Source organism: Corvus moneduloides, chromosome 5 (genome assembly GCF_009650955.1).
Source record: "Corvus moneduloides isolate bCorMon1 chromosome 5, bCorMon1.pri, whole genome shotgun sequence".
In the NCBI taxonomy this organism is placed as follows: Eukaryota; Metazoa; Chordata; class Aves; order Passeriformes; family Corvidae; genus Corvus; species Corvus moneduloides.
The window spans coordinates 26578624-26598004 of NC_045480.1; the positions used below are offsets into that span (position 1 = coordinate 26578624).

A 19381-nucleotide genomic window follows, 5' to 3' on the forward strand; every position below is an offset into this window, starting at 1 on the left:
TCTGAATCAGTTTAGAAATTCTTGGGTTTGCTAAACTCAATTCTCAACACCTCTGAGAGATTTCTGTAATGTAATTGCACTTGGTTTTTACAAGCCATTTAAAAAAAATGTTTGGGGAAGAGGAATAGGGAGAGAAATAGCCAGAAAATATATTTGTCAGACTAGGAACATGAACTTCACCACTCCTGTGCTTTGTACAGCACTAAGCGTATTGATGGCACTTAGGCACGTACAGTGGTCATAGCAAACCAGATCACAGAATCATAGAATATCCTGAGTTGGAAGGGATCTACAAGGATCACTTAAGCCCAACTCCTGGCCCTGCACAGAACAACCCCATTGGAATCACACCATGTGCCTGAGAGCAAAACATATGAAGATGTCTGACTCCCAACAGACAGAAGCAGCTGAGCTTTTCTAAGCACATAGCTGTACATGATGTTATGGTAAGCTACATACTGTGTGCTTCACAGGTTATAAACACCGCATGTTTTTGTTGCACTGCATGTTTTTGTTCTGCACTCTGTGCTATTATATACACAGCACAATTATTTGTAAGTGAAAACTTCTGATCCACAGAACACTGAAGACATAAGATCTTGAACTGCAGAAGTTAACATGCATTCAATGACTCACTTCAATGGAGCACAGAGAATCAGATTTTGAGAAATGGCAGGGTTGACTATTTAATAATTTTAGTCATTAAGTAGTAGTGGTCTTAAAGCCAAGTCTCATTATTACTGTAAGCCATAATTAATCTCTTTCCCCCAAATCACACCTTGATAGCTACCTTTTAAAAATTCAAGAGAGGTTTTCTTTTAAAAATGGCTTTGTACTGCTTCAGTGTCTTTCACATACATGCTTACTTGAGAAATAATCTGATATTTCTACCTGCCTGTCCTGTAGAAACAGTCTAGCCAGAATCCAGATGCATTCTTTCAGGCTTGCTTGTGCTAATAGCCAGAACTGAATAATTGGATTTACTTGCAAGTCTGCTGGCAAAGCACAAGCCAGAACAGAATTAATCTTGCTCTTTCTTAGCTGTATGGACCACAGTGCTAAAAATTAGTAAGAAAATCTTATTTGTGTTAGTGAATGAAAAACATCTGTTTTCCTGAGCAAGATAACACATATTTTTAGCATTAACTGGTTGACTGCTTAGACTTAGCAGCCCCACATTCCATTTACAAGGACTTTTGAAGAATTACCAGCACACCTCCCTCACAGGCTAGGATTAAAAACCAAAATCAAAACAGGTCCCCACAAATAATCATCCGTGTGATTGGTCACAAACTCCTTTTCAGAGGCTATCTTCAAGCCTTGCAGAAACAGAGAAGATAGGCCAAACTGCCTGCCTTGCTGGGGAATCATGGATTCTCTCTGTACAAGCTATTTGAAAGCCTGCATGTTGCTTGTCTTCCATTTCTTAGTTCCCCCAGCTATACAGTAGGAACAGTAACACGTTCATGACAAGAATGGTTCTGTTCTAACAACTAAATGTTAGAACAGTTTCTTGGTGTATGTAAACCAAATTGTAAGTATGAACTGAAATACATAAATTTTTTTATTAATATATACAGCATGTACTGTATTATAATAGTAATTGTTGTTATATCTATTTCTAAAGATATACCAGTCAGTATACAAACATGTATACTTAGTGTAAAATACACTAAAGTATGTGTTCATAGGCAAGAAAAAAGTCCTTCCAAATGGTAGCACATTATTTTGCTGGTTTTATATTAGCTAAGATTATCCACAATTTTTTTTTTAAATGTGCAACTTCAGTGCAGTATAAAAATTAACAGTATATTATCAGATGTTCACTGCTCTAGAAACTGAGGCACATTTTGTGATTGAATTAAAAAACCCCAAACATGTATGTATATATATATATATGAAGAACAGCAAAAGAAAACTGTATAAAAGAAGAAATAGTCCAAAGATACAGCAGACATTTCTGTTCCTGAAGACTACATCTTCAGCAGCAGAAACATGACCAAATGCATCAATGAATAGTTCAATTGAATAAAAGAAATAAAATTCCTCCTTTCTCAGCTTGGATTTGAGGTTTTTGTCAAACTGTCACTGTGAAAAGGTAAGTTCATCTGCCACCTGCAGTACTCTCTTACATCTTTCACTGTCCTTACCACTGTACTTCAGATGGCAGATTCCTGGTACCTGCTAATGTCGGGTTTTGGATTTTCTTTTTTTACCGTATCAGTATTATGTATCTATTCTGTTTTAAAAAACCCCCAGTCCTAGTCCATTTGGGGAAAAGCTATCACTTACTATAGCAATTAGTAGTATTAAACATGGATGATGCCATGCAAATACATACAAAATATTCAACTAATATTAATGGTTACTTAACCTATTGTTAGATAATATTTTGACAGAAGTGTTTTATGAGCTTTCTGCTATACTGCTACTTTACTCCCTGTTCCTTCTCACCCAAATTGGCTCCAGAAAGGTCTTACGTAGTTCTATAGTACTAACTATATTAAATTCAACAGAAGTTTTTGAGTAGACAATGTATCTGAGCATATAACCAGAATATTAATCTTTTTTTCTTCTAGAAACAGCAGCAGAAAAGCTGACTTGCTGGTACACAGATGGTATCTAGTCTGCTTATCTACTCAATGTTATTAAGTCTAGAACCCAAGACAGATTGCCAGCTTTTATTAAGAAGACCCATTCTTATTACCACTTCATGAGACTCTGAGTTTCCAAAAGATAGGATGATAACTGAAATGAAAAGCTTTTCATACATTTTTAATCTCTCTACAAGTATTAGAATTTTTGTGTCATAAAGATGATTTTTAATCTCATATCCTGAGACTCATAAATGACATACACCTACCTGGGCATCTGTGTTAGTCCCATGAATACCATCATCAGTACCAAATGTCCTTTTGCAGTCTTCTAGCCACTGCAAAATAAATATAAACAAGATTAAAAGTCTTCTGAAACAGAGCAAACTGAAGACTGTGCTAAAACTGCTTAAGACACTTTGTCTTGTACAATCTCGGGTAACATAAGAAACTGTGATATGAAATCAGTTGTTTACCAATGTTGTTTGCAGTATCCACTCTGATAAATCACTTTGTAGCTTTTATTGTGTCCCTTGTGTTGTAATTTTCCTGTAGCCTTCATTACCCAAGACGGAGACAGTACACTTCAGCATAAATACTAACCCATGATTGAATTGATACTGTTACAGGAAAATGTGTGAGAGGGTGGAAGCAGAAACATCCCTCTCTTTACTTCCGGCACAAGGTTTACACCAACATGATTTATCAGCCTTTAAAATATACTACTAATTCACATTAGAGAATAAGCCTGTTATATTTCTTGGGACTACTTTAGAAACAGAAGGAAATAGAGTTCTCCTGTGTAAGTAGATGTAAATGCAGGTTTACAGAATGAAACAAAAAAACCAAAATTCTCCAGCAGGAGTTTAGCATCACCTCCCATTCATACAAGCCAAGGAGATGAAGTATTCTTGCACTACACAATGCAAACCTGCAGGTCCCACTCAGGGCTGTATTTAACTCCAGTTCCTATAGCAGACAACAAGTTTATTAATTTCAGTGGGCAGTCTCTTTTTCTACCCTTAAACCAACCATGCAAATTTCTCAAAAAATAACCTCCATGGGTACTGGCATTCACACGAGTATCTGTGTTACTACAAAGCATTTACAGAATCAAATATGTTCTTTTTGGACAATACAACCTGATCATCCCATTGACACAGGGCCCAGCATATTTTTCTGTACAGTACAAACAACTGCAAGCATGGGTATTACTGAAATGGGAATGCATTGTGTTGAGAGAAAGTGCATAATATCTTCTGAAATGAAGAATAGGCTCTATACATCCAAGGAAGAATAATTTAGCCTACTGCATGTGTTTGGTATTTTGAATCTCAGAGGGAATCTTGGTGACCTTTTTCTAACCTCTGTCTGATGCAAGAAAAAGAAAAATGTGATTTCCCATCTGCTCAATTTAATAAAGGTTACTTAGTGAATTAACTAGGCCTGTGTGCTCATCAAGAGGAGAAATGGAATTCTCTGAACATCGCAGTGTCAGTTTCAATTAGTGACATGGATACCAACATCCACAGCAAATCTCATTTTTCTTTTTATCAGACAGCATCCATCAGGAATGATGGAATAGGTTTGCACTGGAACAAACAGATCAGCAATTGGGCAGCTAGTATTTATTTTCACACGCTGCCCTTTTAAGATCTTTTTCTAAATCTTAGAACCAGTGTGAATAAAGGGTGTGCCTAGAATGCTGTGTCTATAAGCTTGTATTTTCTATTACATTTATCTGATTCAGTGTCTTTGTCCCTAATACACAGATGAAGTCCAAGCAGTCTCCTTGCAAGAAAATAGAACAATAGCTCCAAAAAGGTGACAAAATTAATTTGCTAAGAATTTTTACAGAATATATGTTCAGCATGATAGAAAGATCTAATTTTTTTTTTTTTTGGGAATAGTGTGATAGAATAACCTTCTTTATGTGTTTGCTCTTTATCAATTCCTGTTTTCTCCATCTATCTCCTACATAGGAGCATAACACAGGGAAATCTGGGGCTGGTCTTGGTCATAGCACAGGTTGGTTTGCCAGATTAAACCCTTAACAGACATGGTAAACTCCCTATACTATAGGTACCTTTCTGTCTTATCTTGGTGCATAGGCAAGAGTTTCAAGCAACTGCAGCCCAAGCCTTCACTTTTTCAATCTGATTCATGCGAATGCTTGTATACCACACAGCACTGAGAGTGACAAACATCATCTATTAGGATAAAGTTTAAACAACCGTTTTTCATTATAGAAATGAACATACAGATTTTTCTAGTGGTTAATTCTAGAGGACACCAGATTAACATGCAAATTACATTTATTTAAATATCTGTTAATTTTTATTGACTTTATTATACAACAGCCCAACCAGTTAATTTGATAATTTTTCTGTGTGTTTCTATGAAAAAAGCAAGGGTCTGCATTAAGCTGATTAAGCATTTTGCCTTAATACTTTCAGATTTAATAGGATACATAGCAGAACTGTATGCAACAACAGAAATTCAGATTTTACTTGAGGAAGTCTTGTTCAATCATTCCCTATACTCTGTTCAAGAGGACAGAGTAAGAAAAGAATAAAACATATCTAAGAAGTAGCTTAGAAGATTCTTAGTTTACATTTAATATACAATACACCATAGAAAAAGAGGGTAAACAGCTAAAGAAATACTTCTAAAAAAGTTTTAGAAAAGTAAATTATCTGAGATAGTCAGTCACTACTTCTAAATTAACATGCTCAATAACCACTTAACACAGTAAATTGTCTAAATGACATGCTATCAAGAGTCAGAGATGACTGGTCAAAGCTAAATGTTTCTTGCTTATTAGTACTGCTTCTTTTTATTCATAAATGATTAAATAAAAATAAAACCCCGACAAAATGCTCTCAGTTGCTTCAGAACAATTCCTTTAACCCTGTGAACCTTTGTCCTGCTCCAGTCACTCACAAATCTGTGGCAGAAGACAGGCTGACCACAGAAACATGTTACTGGACTCCCTTATGACAGAAAAAACAACTCCTTCACTATGATATAATGACAGAGGCCATCAAACTGATATTTTTATTTGTTTACCTAGTAAAATAAAATACAAAGAAGTTCTTAATATCCAGCATGGATTTATGTCAATATGAAACGTGGCAGTGCAAAATTAGCTAAAAAAACATTTCGTGAATTCGTGGCCATCTGAAAGGGATGTAATTCTAGCTTGTTATATTTTCACAAATCAACAAAACAATACCATTGGTTACTGCTGTGATAAACTAGGTTAAATGGGGAGCTGATGTAAAATTCCTCCATGTTTGGATAGTCATTGTTCTAATTACACACACACACGAGTCCCTTTTTACCCTGTCATAAATCTTCCTGTATGACCAGCGGGCAAATCACCCTCTGTGCCTCAGTGCTGCTCTCTAAAAGGAGGAATGAAATACATTATGCTCTCATAGGAGTGCTGATAGCAATATGCATTGGAGATTGCCAGACATTAAATATTACATTGAGTAAAATGATCTTAAGTCATTAGATGAGCACTTTGTTTCTGATTAAGCCTACATGGCAGAATGCAGCTCGTTATATTAGACCAAATAAATTGTTATTACCACAGAGCAGGGCAAACAAGTGCAGCAACTCTTTAGCAGAAATGCTGGCCTGGATCCTACCAAGAGTTTATTTACATTAACAGTGCTGCGTGGCATACTTTAGCACTGGCTTAGAGGAAACCACACGTCTTTTGAGATCCTTTCCACAAAAAAGTGCATGTCTAGTCTATTCAACAGATGAGCTGTCAGCAATCTTTGCAAGGCAAAGGCCATAATTTCCTAATAAACTCAGCATGATTAAGAAACATGGAGCCACTTGTGCTGCAAAATACAGCCCTGCCAAGGCATCATGGCTTGAATTCTGGTTCTCTTTTGCATCACTCACACTTGTCTATACCGCCATTGTCATGGCTTCACAGGCTGCTGAGATCAGTAAAATTCAGCATGTTCAATTTTCCTAGAAATCATCATCTCTCTAGAACAAAAACCCCATATATTCTCTCTCTCCCTCTCTTTGCAAAACTGATTGTAGATCCATGTCTTCTTTTGGATCTTGAAATACAAATCTTACCTGTTTCAGTTTACTGAAGTTAGTATCTTACTTTCTGAACTTCACACACAAGTTCACAAAACCAAATATACAAACCCTTGCTACAGAAATTTTCAACTTCTAAACTGCATTTCTTCAGAAAAAGGATATAACCACTAACATACACCTTGGAAAGTAAACTGCATTATTCAACAACACATAAATATCAGCCTCAATGAGATCCAGCTGTAAGATGAGCCCTGAATTTGAGTCTGTGTGACACAGCTGTATAACCCCCATTGCTGTTGGTGGAGATTCAGTCACCAAAAAGAAGTCTAAAGAATTATTCAGTTAAACAAGCCAGTATCTGTATTAGGATAAATGCATTGCTTTCTTGATTCCTTTTATTGTATTGACCTGATTCTTGAATAAGGGTGTTAATGCACTTAATTCCCATATAGATAGTTATCTGTAAATGTCTTAATCTGAAGGTGAATCTCTAGTCTAATAAAATAAGCAGAACATAAATTTAAAAAATCCATTATTTATTGATCTTAATGTTAGAAATACTTGAGTATTTTTAAAAGAGGACTTTTAAATTAGGAATGTGCTTTTCCCACTGTTAGTGGATTTGTGCAGTGTTATATATTAAAAATCAGTTTCCGAAATACGTGCAACAAAAATGAATTACATGTAAAAAAAAAAAACCCTCAGGTTCAGATAATATACATAGCATAGTAGTAAGAAAAGGAAACAGGATTTTATTTTAGAAGTGTTTTCCCACAGTTTACCTTTAGATACCTGTGATGAGAGATAAGGACCTGCAACATTTTCTTGATGAGCAGGTTCTAATATTTTTGTTTCGAAATACAAGAGACTCACCTGTTCTGCTGCCTCTCTTTTGACATTATAGGTATCCAAGTGTTCTTGGAGCTCTAGAACACTGAACTTCAATGTTTCTAGCAGGCCACAAGACAGTAGCTGGAAGATAAAAGCAATTAACTCTGTAATCATGTAATATCTGACTATAATCCGTACAGTCTGATATCTAAATTATATAATACAGAATCCCATGTTCACATTTGGAAAAACAAACAAATTAGAATTAGCTGGGCACATGTCACTTGTGACACCTTTGAGTAAGTGAATTAACACATGTAACTGTACCACTTAAATCAGTGAACAACAGTTTTGATTCCAAAATAAGAAGAGTAGTACCTAGTTAACATGTGAAAAAAGAGATTTCAAAGCAATTTTTAGATCTTTCATAATGAAGAATAGTATTTGATACACACACCACTAGTGTAACTAGGACAGCCTGTAGAAGGAAGGAAAGGTACTGCTGCTGGATTGCTCCCGTAGCAACCTAAGGAGTATCCACTGAGGGTTACTTGCTCTTCTCAATATACAAACTATACCACCAGCAAAGGCTTCTGCAGTCTGTAAGAAACAGGACTTTGTCAAAGCAGGAACCATTGTCTATTTGAAGAATCTTCTACTATTAATGACTGCCTCTTTTACCTCTTTTCTGGTTTCACAATCTCTTTTTCCCTCAGGGACTGCTACCTCAGCTTTCTTCCACCATTTCTCCCTGCAGTTTTATTATCACTTAGGTTTTTTCATTAGTCCTTCTCCTGACACTTCCTGTAATAAAAATCTCTAACATGTTTCCTCCCTCACGCTGGTCTGTCCTTGCACACATTAAGAGCTCTGTACTTTATCAGTGAGAATTAACCTGACAAGCAGGTTCATTTCACCTAAATTATTTGGAGAGGAAAGATTTATTTATATAGTATTTGTCAATGTAACAACACTAATACGTACACATATACACAAATAAGTATTTGTGTGCTATATTTATGATTCCTTTTTATATTTGTATTTATGTATATTTGCTTTTTTATTTTAAAATACACATGCTGTTCTAGTTAGGTACTAGTTCAACTTTTCTTATGGCTTCTTATCCCAAAGAAATTTATTTCTTTGGTAAATTTCTACTGCTTTTAAAGTGGCATAAGTAAAACCAAAAAACATTACAGGTGATTCCCTTGAAATGCACTATCTGTATCATGCTTTTTTAGTCCTCATATTCTTAAGTGAAAGCTTAAGAAGGAGTTTGCTCCTTAGTACCAAGGGAAAGAAGCAGGTCAGGAGAAGTGTCTCACACTGGGTGTCGAGGCAAAGATCCATCTACCCCAGCCCTGCAGCTGACAATGTCTAATGGCAGTTGTTTTAAAAAAGGGCAACATGGTGGTCATCCACCTGCCTCCAGCGAGCTTTCTTAGCCTCTGTCAACACGTTGTTCTGCATATTCAAGGACCTGTCCAGGGCTATTTCTTCCATGGATGTCGTTAGTGGCTTTTTGAAAACATGAACAGACACCATAAAAAGTGACAGCATTTCAGAGTTCGATTATGTATCACATGAAGGACCTTGGTTCTGTATGTTTTGTAAGTAACTGCTAGCTAAATTTGATCACCCTCAACATCAATTAAGACAAAAATAAAATAATTTCTATCACTTATCCATGATAAGACATCTGTGGACAGATTTATCTTCTAAAGGGCTAAAAATCCTAGCCCATATACTCATATTTTACATGGAAGCCATGGTACATATTTCATCATCCTTGTGATTGTTCTTTAATCTTTTCCAGTGCTACTACCTTTGCTCTGAGAGCAGGGGACCAAAACTGCCCCCAAAATTCAGGACGTAGGTATACTGGGAATACGTACATTAATTCAGGGATGTTTCCTGTTTTGCTGTTTCCTTTCTTAATAATTCTAGCACAGGGTTTTTTTTGACTGCTGCTGAACATTGAGCTGACTTCTTGCATTAATATTTATTGTAACCAGGATTTCAACTTGCATGACAACAAACAATTCAAAGTCTTCTCGTTGTATATCTGTAGCAACAATGTTCTTCTCATGCATCACTGAATATATACATAAAACAATGTAATATAAAAAGGCAAAGTTGCTGCTAGATAAGTAGTCTCCCTTTTTCTTACCTGCACAGAGAACATAGAATAAATATGAACAAGCAGGGAAGGTGAAGAGTAGTAAGGGAATTAAAGTGATATGTACTATCAGTGAGTTTCCTTACTGTTCACTGTTACAGCTGGAGTCTGTTTTTTGAGAAAATGCATTTCTCACTTGTGGTTTCCAGTGTTTATGATACATAGTGGCCACTTAAGATTTTAATTCCCTTCTGATTTCAAAGAGTTTCTTTTTTTTCCACATATTAAAACATCATTTTGTATGTTACATGAAATGTTTAAGCAGACAGATTCCAACGTGCAAGTTTGAGATTCTTACCGTTTCTGCATCCACAAAGACCGTGGGACATTCTGAACATAACATCATCACTTCCAGGGAACTTCTAAATTTTGTTCCAATGCGCTGTAGGCTTTCGCCAAGAAAGCTGACTGAATCATTTGTTATAGATACAAACTTTCTTTGAATGGTCTAGAAATCAAATCAGAAAAACATTTATCTTACAACGTGTTTTACTATTCTTTTGGCTTTTTAGGTAAGAATTTCAGAGCAAATTTCCGTCATGACAAAGTTCCATTGTATTATATTTTTTCATTAAATGACAAACTAGTATGTAATTTTCTCTGAATATTTATGTAAAATTAGCTCCGGAAAATGCAATAAATCAATAAAACCAGCCAGTATCTATAAAGACAATTACTCCTATCACATCTAGGCCTCTATCCTCAGTATAGGTGGATGACTATTTGTCTTTATGAAGTACAGATAGTTCAATTTATTTTCAAGTGTTTGTGTTGCAGAAAATTATAGACTTTTATGAGTCAGTATGTGACCTGCATAGCACAATCTGTGTCCAAAACTGCCACCACAGGGTTTCTACCGTCTTCAAAAATCAGTCCTGAGTTTATCATGTTTGATTATGCAGACTGTCAGCTTAGCCTAACGTAACACTGCACTCTGCTATGGACTGTTTCATTAATCCTGGAAGTTACATGTAGAATAAAACTATATAAAGATTATACAGAGAGCTGCAAAGTTAAACACAGGAAGAAGGAGCCAGAAGGCAAAATGGAAAAGTCCAGTCAAACAAGGAGTCAAACAACGCCTCCTGAGTATCATTTGATCATTTTAACCCTCCTCTGTACCCAGTAACAACTCCTCAGGAGCATTTTTTGCCCTTGCTTGAACACTGGATTGCTACTGTGCAGAGTACCCAACTTTACAGCTGTTAAGACAAGTTTTATCTTTCTTCCTAGCTCCCTCTTTAATGAACACAAGAGAATATGAGCTCTCATTTTACCACTTTCAGGAAATGAATGAATAAGTAAAAACCAACTGCAGCTAAGCTTTGGTATAATACAGAAAAACCAAATTCCTGATGTCTAGATGAAGCAAAAAGACAAAAATCTACAATCTGTAACAGGAATTTCATGGCACTGTGGCAAAATACTTAGTTCAATATAAAATGGAAAACGGATATAGATGTGCAAACAAGTAATTCCAGGAAAGGTAAGAGTATGAATTCTTCACATCTAAGTTACTGCCCATACACATGGGACAAAATTAATACTAGATATAGAAGAAAGGGCTGGAGTCATAAGGTCTTGTCCTGAATATTCTCTTAGCTCATTTGGCACATTGCCTGTACATAAAATGGATTAATTATACTTCTTCTACCCCATAGGACTTTGCAAAGAAGCATTACTTTTAAAATATAAAAAACTCATCCCCTACATAGAGGGAGGAGAGAGCCAGAAAAATTAAGCCATAGGCATTTTGTGTTGGGTATCAAATCTGTGAGGTAAATATACTTAAAGAGAGGCATTTGAAACATCCAGCTCCAGTGGATCTCATGGTGTTTCAATTACTTTTCTGCAGAAAGAAACCCTTTTCTCACAAGACAGGTGCAAGATAAATTCATTAATGTTTGTCATGCTGCGATCCCATAATAATGACTCCCACAAAAAAAGCAGGAGAAAGACATTAATTCTGTAATCATCACAGAACCTGGGTGATGTTCAGAAAATAAAAGAAGGGACACAACCTGAACTAAGAGCTTGCAAGAAACACTGAACTGGTTTTTTTTGAGCTTTTCTCAATTTTTGTTTGTTTTCTGAGCAGGTTCACTCCTAGGCAATGAATACAGCAGATACCCTATGGAAAAACAGTGTATGACAATGTTACACTTCTTTAGCAATGTGTTTTTCTGGTCTGCTTTTGATTTGCTTTCTAAAGCTTCTTGCTACCATGATCTTGTGGCTTTTGGAGTTTCAAGGGGAAGAATAGCTTTAGAAGTAGGAGGAAGGGATTTCAGATGAGCAATCATACACTGAGAATTCACTGACCTGAAACAATCTTGAGAAGACATGAAATGTATAGACAGCACAAGATCCATCTGTATCTGACAGCATTTGATTGACGTGGCAGCGCCAGGCTTGCTCTTCATCATCGTATGCCACTGGCTGGAAAGCTGCCAATATGGCAGAAAGAAATGGTGAAGGAGGAGGGGAAGTTTGCACTTCTGGGAAACCATCCTGTTCTTCTTCATCTTGGCTGCAAATAGTAAATAACAGAAATTACCTCCTCAGCAAACCTTTTGGGAAAAAACACTTCATTTTTGTAAGAAGGAAAAAATAAGAATTTTGGATTCAGAATAGCCTTTTGTAAAATAAATAATGGATCAACTAAGGTAACTATGAGCCAAGAGGAGAGTAAACTATCAAAAGCTTTTGCTACTGCAATATATTAAAATTGCTTATACTCTCCAAAATTTACTAACACATGTCAGTTCTACATACAACAACAGACAAAGAGTTATCTGGAGGCTATATATGGGTACATACAGCACTATATATATGTACACCACTAAGAAACAGGCATTTTTTTCTTGCCCCCAATAACTGAATTAACATCCAGTTCTTCAAATTTTTATTGATCTGGACAGATGGTCCCCCAATATCTGTAAGAAGTTTTAGCCTTCCTTAAGGGAAGCACAAGAGCTCATTTAGCAATGTAATACTGCTTTATAACTGTCTTAAATAACATAAGCAAATGGAGATAGATCGAAACACTTTCATTTTTATGGGCAATCAGTTTAACAGGCCTTTGTTCACAGAGCATTCTGCTATCATATTTTCCATTAGGCACCAAACATCCAATAAAAATATCAAACTATAAATTTATCAATGTTACTACTTCATATCATTAACATAATGATTAACTTAAAATTTTCTGTATTACAAAGGATGATACATTTTGAAACTTCTTGTATACCTGTATGTAGGCAGCACAAATATGTGTAGGAGGGTCCCAAGTACACAGATAGTTTATTAAAATAATTTTTTAAAACACATAGTTTTTCTCTACAACAACTGCCTCATCCACAGCAGCACTAAGTACATCTTAAACAAGAACAAACATGTCTTAAACAAGAAGTGTGGGTGCTAGTTTTAGATACATTTGTATTTTGCACCAAGCTCAAAAGCTAAGATAAAACCCTTTTGATTATCATCTGTAAGCAAAGCTTCAAAAAAGATTTTCAGATATTTCCTAACTAGTGTACCAACCCTATAATCAATCACCTCTGCCACTTGTTAGACTAGAGCTATGAGGTTTTTCATTTGCTTGCTTAGCGTAAATAAAATAAAACCTTGAGAGATTTTTCAGCTGCAAATGAGGAAATAAACTGCTCTTAACTGGTACCAGCCTTGAATTCTCACAAGGCATAGTGCAGTAGGTCACTTATGGGATCACAAGAGTCAGTTTCTCTGTCTCTCCCAATAAAACCATCTCAAATCACTTCTTTTATATCTCCTGTTGTGTTCTTTTCTGAAAAAGCCTCCTTAAGAGATCTCTCTGAAAGAACAGATGTCAAGTCTGTGTTCCTATATATACCAAGTCTCTGTACTATTCAATTTAAACTTCTGAACAAATTTTAACTATGAACAAGCCTATGAACAATTTGGATTTTTTTTGTTTGTTGTGGTTAGTTTTATTTGTTTGTTTGGGGTTTCTTGTTCCTTTTCTTTCCTTCTTAGACTGTTACCTCCAGGGGACTTAAGAGTTTCACTTTAAATATGACTCAACCAGCTAGGACTAACTTTAACTTTTCCTCTCAGTAGTTATTTTTGCTCTCCGTATTAAAATGAAAAAAATGTCATTTACTTTAAAATGTCTTAAAAACATGTAAGAGACTTATTAACCTTAATAATGAAAATAAACCTTGGGCAAATTCAAAGACAAACTGACCTGACTTCTACAGGAGTTTTGAATAATAAAACAAACAAACAAACAAACAAAAAACCAAACACAAAAACCCCCAACTTTTTTCCCTGCTTTTTTCATGTCTTTGGGTGCTGCTATAATTCAGAGCAGTTCAAGAGCTTTTCTCTGTTACACTATTTGCAGCTGTTTTTTCACATTTCTGTCCTACTGATGTTGAAGAAAAGTGCTAGATTTCTTTTATTCAAGAATTCTCGTATTTTCCTGCACAACTGTTTTCCTTGTACCACAAACAATTGCTGAAAAAAGTATTGAGTTTAGTTGCTATAACAGGCAAAAATGATCAGCCATTACTTCAGATATGCAAACCATCATTTGATATTCTTGTATTATGGGATTAATGGAAATCTCCACACTATGGGAAAGCCTGTTCGATTAATGCACTGATAAAATGTAATTTCTGTTACTTATAACCAGTATTAATCTTACCTAGACAAACCAGAGAAGTCAGCTTCTTCTTCTTCACATCTCTCATCTAGCTCTTTCAAAGCCAGAGTGACATCCTCTTCACAGACAGATTCAGAATAGCTTCCAGGAGCTGCTGCCTCTACCAGTTCTGGGGTCTCTTCCAACTCCAGAGATTCGTGACAGACCAGACAGTCTTGCTGCTCATGTAGTAGGTATGACCCAGTGTCTTCACTAGCAGTGCTAACCTGTTCATCCCTTACTGCTGAAATGCCTTCCTGTGAATCACACATCCTTTTATTAGTATTACTGTCAGGGCCTATGTATTCTTATCAGGTTTTATAATGGTAAAATAACAGTTACAAAAGATTATTTACAAATATTTACTTTAACTATTCAGCTCTTTGGCTCATTCACACAGTTCTACTTGGGCAAAGACAGGCAGCCTATTTGTAATGTTTATAACTTCTGGTAAACATTAATATCCTAGCATGTGACTTATTTAGAGCAAATACAATTTCTCAAAAACATTTAATTAAACCTGTTACAGAATACTGACAGAAAAATATGCAAATAGCCTCAAACTCAGTGAGATCAAACAAACTCAAGACTTCCACATTTTACTTTTCTAGGTAAGGACCAAAATGACTGCCTCATGCTTGCCTTTGGGGTCTACAGCAAGTACCAGAACATTTCTTGTCCTTTCCACTCCCTATTTTAACAGCATAACTACTTACCAACAGTGTAATAGATAACCAGTGGAAAAGGGATATTCCACAATTTTTATTATTTTGCCATTACTGCTAATACGGGCATCTTTAAGGGTTTTATCCTGAATCACTAAATGTAGGCTTTTGTTAACTAGCAATTACAGAGGGAGGATAATTAAACTGAGGTAGGTAGTATTAGAATGACCCTTTCTCCCTTCCTCCATTAGCATTATTATATTCATTAACATCACTATATTGAACAGATGAATTAAGATTCACTTAATTCATGATGAATTAACTTGAAACCTTTTTATTGGATTTCCTTGTGGAGTAAAAATAACATTTGCCATTTCCTAAAGGCACAAATTATCACATATTTTCATTCTTAGTATCCTAGCCTTCCTCTACTGGCATATTCAAAACTGGTCAAGGAACCTTTGGACATCCTCTAACCATACACATCATTTCATGGCTTTCATCAGTTGAGATAGATCCTCTGACAGATTAAATAACTGTACACATATTAGAAAAGACAATTCAGCTTTAAACAGAACCATGTAATTTTCTTTCACAGTGATCTTTACCAAATCTCACTTTGACCATGGTACTCCTCAGTGTGACACTGCTGCCATTTGACACAGCTAGTGACTTCACTTCTAATGCCTCTTTTGTTAAAGTAATATCTGGAAATTTTTTTCATAGAAGAGTCGTTTTGTCCTACAAGCAGCTGAGGCACATGGGAATGCAGGACATTTTTACCTCAACAAAATAATTTGGATGGAACCAATGGTCCATTTCTGTTACAGATGTTAACATAGGATACAGAGTTGCACTGATCATGACTGGTAAATGTACATATGAGAGATATGCTTTTTGAAAATATGATTATTATTAGTTAATAAATTTACTGCCCAATTTAAGTCTTCATAGTGCCACGACTCCTGATTTAATTTTCTGTGTATCATTGGACATGACTACCAGTACGAATATTCCTTAAGTATCTTAAAAAGGTGACTTATATAGTTACATAGTTACCAATGCCACAGAACCTTGGGAAAATTACTTCTAGTAAACCACTCCCTCAAAAATCTACAGTGAGAGTGAGTAAAATAGAGAATCATTTTAGTCAGAAACTTTCATATACATAAGCTTGTAAAATTTATTGAACAAAATTATTCTTCTCAGATAGACTGTAAATTCTTAACTGGAATGTGAAATGTCTTTTTGCATTTTCTAGGAATCAGCCAGATACATTTAAGTAAACTATTAATTTAAATATAGCATCCTGTGGGACAAACAAGGAACTCAACTACTCAACTCATCTAACCAGCATGCTCTTGCTTATGAATAATGGCTTCAACTTTTCCCATATTGTCTTAGATAAATTTTGATAAATATTTATATTAAAAACATTTTGATAACTGACAGTTGGCATACAAAGAAATGCTTTTGCTGGAAGAGTTTTATATATAAAGTACAGGAGCACAGAAAAAAACAACTGCCCTATGCTACAAGTTGTACAGTATAAGTATTCAGAACAAAATCAGTTTTCCTGACTTCAGAAATATTTCAAAATGAGTCAAGAGTGTGCACATTTTCAAGCTCATTCTGGTAAGAGGCATAAAGCCAGCTAACTTTTTTAGCAACAAAATCCAACTAGATAGCTAAGTATTGTATTGTAATAACTTTGAGTGTTTGAATTGTGCTTGAAGAAACCTGTATATTTGTTCAAATCCCATATTCTAACAAGCACAAAATAAACCTGGAAAACATCACATCTAGTGAATGCATTTGTATGCACTTGTAGTATTTTTTTTAAATACAGAAATTTGTTCTGAATGCTGCCTAGTCATGGAATTATTTTACAGCCCAATTTAAATGTTTTCAATATTTTTTCATGACAATGGTGCTTTTTTGTAAATATTCTCACCTAGATTATAGCAGCATAGTGATTTTATAAAGGGAGCTGCAGAATAACAATGAATTCTAAGGGCAGTCTCAGAAAGAACTATGAAAATGTAAAAATTAGTTACAGCTGAGGATTTACCACAAGTAAACCATGGAGAAGACCAAAGTTTTATTGTGGTGAATTTCATTCTGTAAAATTCCAGCTTCTATATCATTTCTTGCTTCTGAAATCTTAACATAAAACATCTATCCTGTGTGGAAAAAGTTCATCCAGTTTGTGTTCTTCCTCAAACAAAATTCTATTGGATCAAAATGCGCGTTGTAGATGAGCATATGAAGTAACAACAATTTGTTTGACAACCTAAGCACTGGTATTCTGCAACAGCTGAGACAATTTATCAACAGCAGTGCAATGAAACACTTTTTTTAAAAAGCACATAGATAGGCATAATGGTAAAATATGAAAAAATGTGAGGAAAAGCACTTTATGAACATCACAATATTGCATCTTTAAAAGGCGTGGATTTTATCACAGGAAATCAGCCACTCTCCCTTTATTGTATTCTTTTATTCTTACAGTTTTCTTCATTAAATATTAGCTACATCTGTGGTCTGCCTGTTAGTAGAGTGGTTTTTCTAGGAGAAAACAGGTGAACTAGAGCCTTTAGAAACTTAAACTAGCCCAGTCACTTGAACTAGTCAGCAGACTGTTTAAACCAGGCTGGCTGAAGACTCATTCTTAAGTGTAGAGTGCACTCACTGGTTAGTCAAATACACGTAGGGATGGCTTAATTTTCTGGAATAATCAATAAAACTGCATTTATATATAGTTAAGATGGGATTAGCTAACATTATCAAAAAAAAAAAAAAGATTGCCAGTAGCATAAATAATTTTAACTCAAGGGATAAAAAGTCCACCTAAACCAAGCCACTTCAAGAAAAATTGTAGCAGATGAGAGTTTGTTTTAAATTAGGGGTGTCTTTTAAAATTTCAGATTATTCAGAAGTTTTAAAACACAATAAACTGAAGTACTCACAGATTTGCAGGCGGCCATTAGCTTGAAATCTGTCTCAGTCCACATGGGCCTTTCCAAAAAAGTATACCACTAGCAAGCATCTGTAGTCCTTTCTAAAGGATTATTTAATGGGACCAACTGCCAACACAGCTGGCCTGAGGTTTTATTCCCATATAGCACCAATCACAACCCAAAGAAAGCAAAAAACAAAAAGGGGGAGGGCAGGGGGAGTGAAATAAAAAAGTATTTGAAAGAAAATGTCGCTCAAGAAGGATTTCAACCATATCAAGGTAAAAGCATTTTGAATTAGCCTGTTTCATTCTGCACCATGAAATTATCACAATCAGCCCTTCAAGAATATTTTTAACCTGTGGTAAATTCCCTCAGTCCATCCAAGTAGCCTCCACGCTGAGGGAGCATTTTCTAAGAACATGCCAACAGGTTAGAAATATTAAAGCAAATCAACTAATCAGTGTAACAGATGAAAATTCAGTTGAAAAGAAAGCCAAAGTTGCTACTAAAACTAGAAGGAGCCCAAATCAGCCATGCACCGGCCCACATTTCTCCCCACCTCAGGCAGCTGGTTGCTAGAGTTATCTAGAGAAGAAGCCTCCAAACTTGGGGTCTCAGTTCTGATTTGAAGCACCTCTTCTGTTCCCACACTGCTAGTGGAATCTTGAGACTGAAGTGATAAACCAGCATGATCTGACACTGTTTCATCTATGGCAGAATCACTGATTAACTAAGACAGAAAAGAAAGAAACAAAATTTTTCACAGGAAACACAAACTGCAGGTAAAAAATACATCAGTTTTGAACCAGGCTGTTTCAGTATTGTTAGCTATTTGAACTTATTTACATATTATGAACTTCACGGCTTTACACTAGAACTATTACAAGCATCACATGCATTTCTGAAACATTTCACTTTGAAAAGAAGGGTTTCCTGTAAGGAAAATGATTTTCCTTTCTTGTTTTAAAAGTTTTTTTGCTAGACTGAAACAATTGAAAATTAGAGCTCTTTGTTGGGAGCAACATTAATACAAGCTTTGCCTAAAGTCTGAAAAGCAACATACTCATCAAGCTGCTCCCTATGAAGTAAGTCAACTTTTTCTTAATTCCATTTATGTAATGCAGAGAGACTTCTGAGTGGCCAGCATTCTTGATTTTCCTAAGTGATATGTACACAGACTTCAAAATCCATAATTAAATTAGCAATTTCTGTGCTTAAACACGTGACCATGTGACCCCCATGTGACCACTTAATATTCTTGATCTTATTTAGCTTTTGGGGGGGGGGGGTTTGATCTAGAAATCCACAAAGAAACACACTTTATATAAAACACATGAAATTTTGTGCTTACATTTAAACAAATATAGTAAAGACAATAAAAAAATTAATATTGT

The 19381-nt window shown here is 35.4% G+C and overlaps 1 protein-coding gene across 14 annotated transcripts in view; it reads right to left on the reverse strand.

Annotated features, from left to right (window-relative positions):
- FRYL (FRY like transcription coactivator) overlaps positions 1 to 19381 on the reverse strand; it is a 171242-nt gene that overhangs the window by 3848 nt on the left and 148013 nt on the right. For all 14 annotated transcript variants that reach the window (XM_032110470.1, XM_032110468.1, XM_032110472.1 and 11 more), the window contains 6 exons: positions 18547 to 18717; positions 14366 to 14619; positions 12001 to 12208; positions 9977 to 10126; positions 7542 to 7640; positions 2864 to 2932 (listed from right to left, as the gene is read on the reverse strand). In XM_032110470.1, coding sequence (XP_031966361.1) covers positions 2864 to 2932; positions 7542 to 7640; positions 9977 to 10126; positions 12001 to 12208; positions 14366 to 14619; positions 18547 to 18717 — 951 coding nt within the window. The remainder of the gene's footprint in view (positions 1 to 2863; positions 2933 to 7541; positions 7641 to 9976; positions 10127 to 12000; positions 12209 to 14365; positions 14620 to 18546; positions 18718 to 19381) is intronic.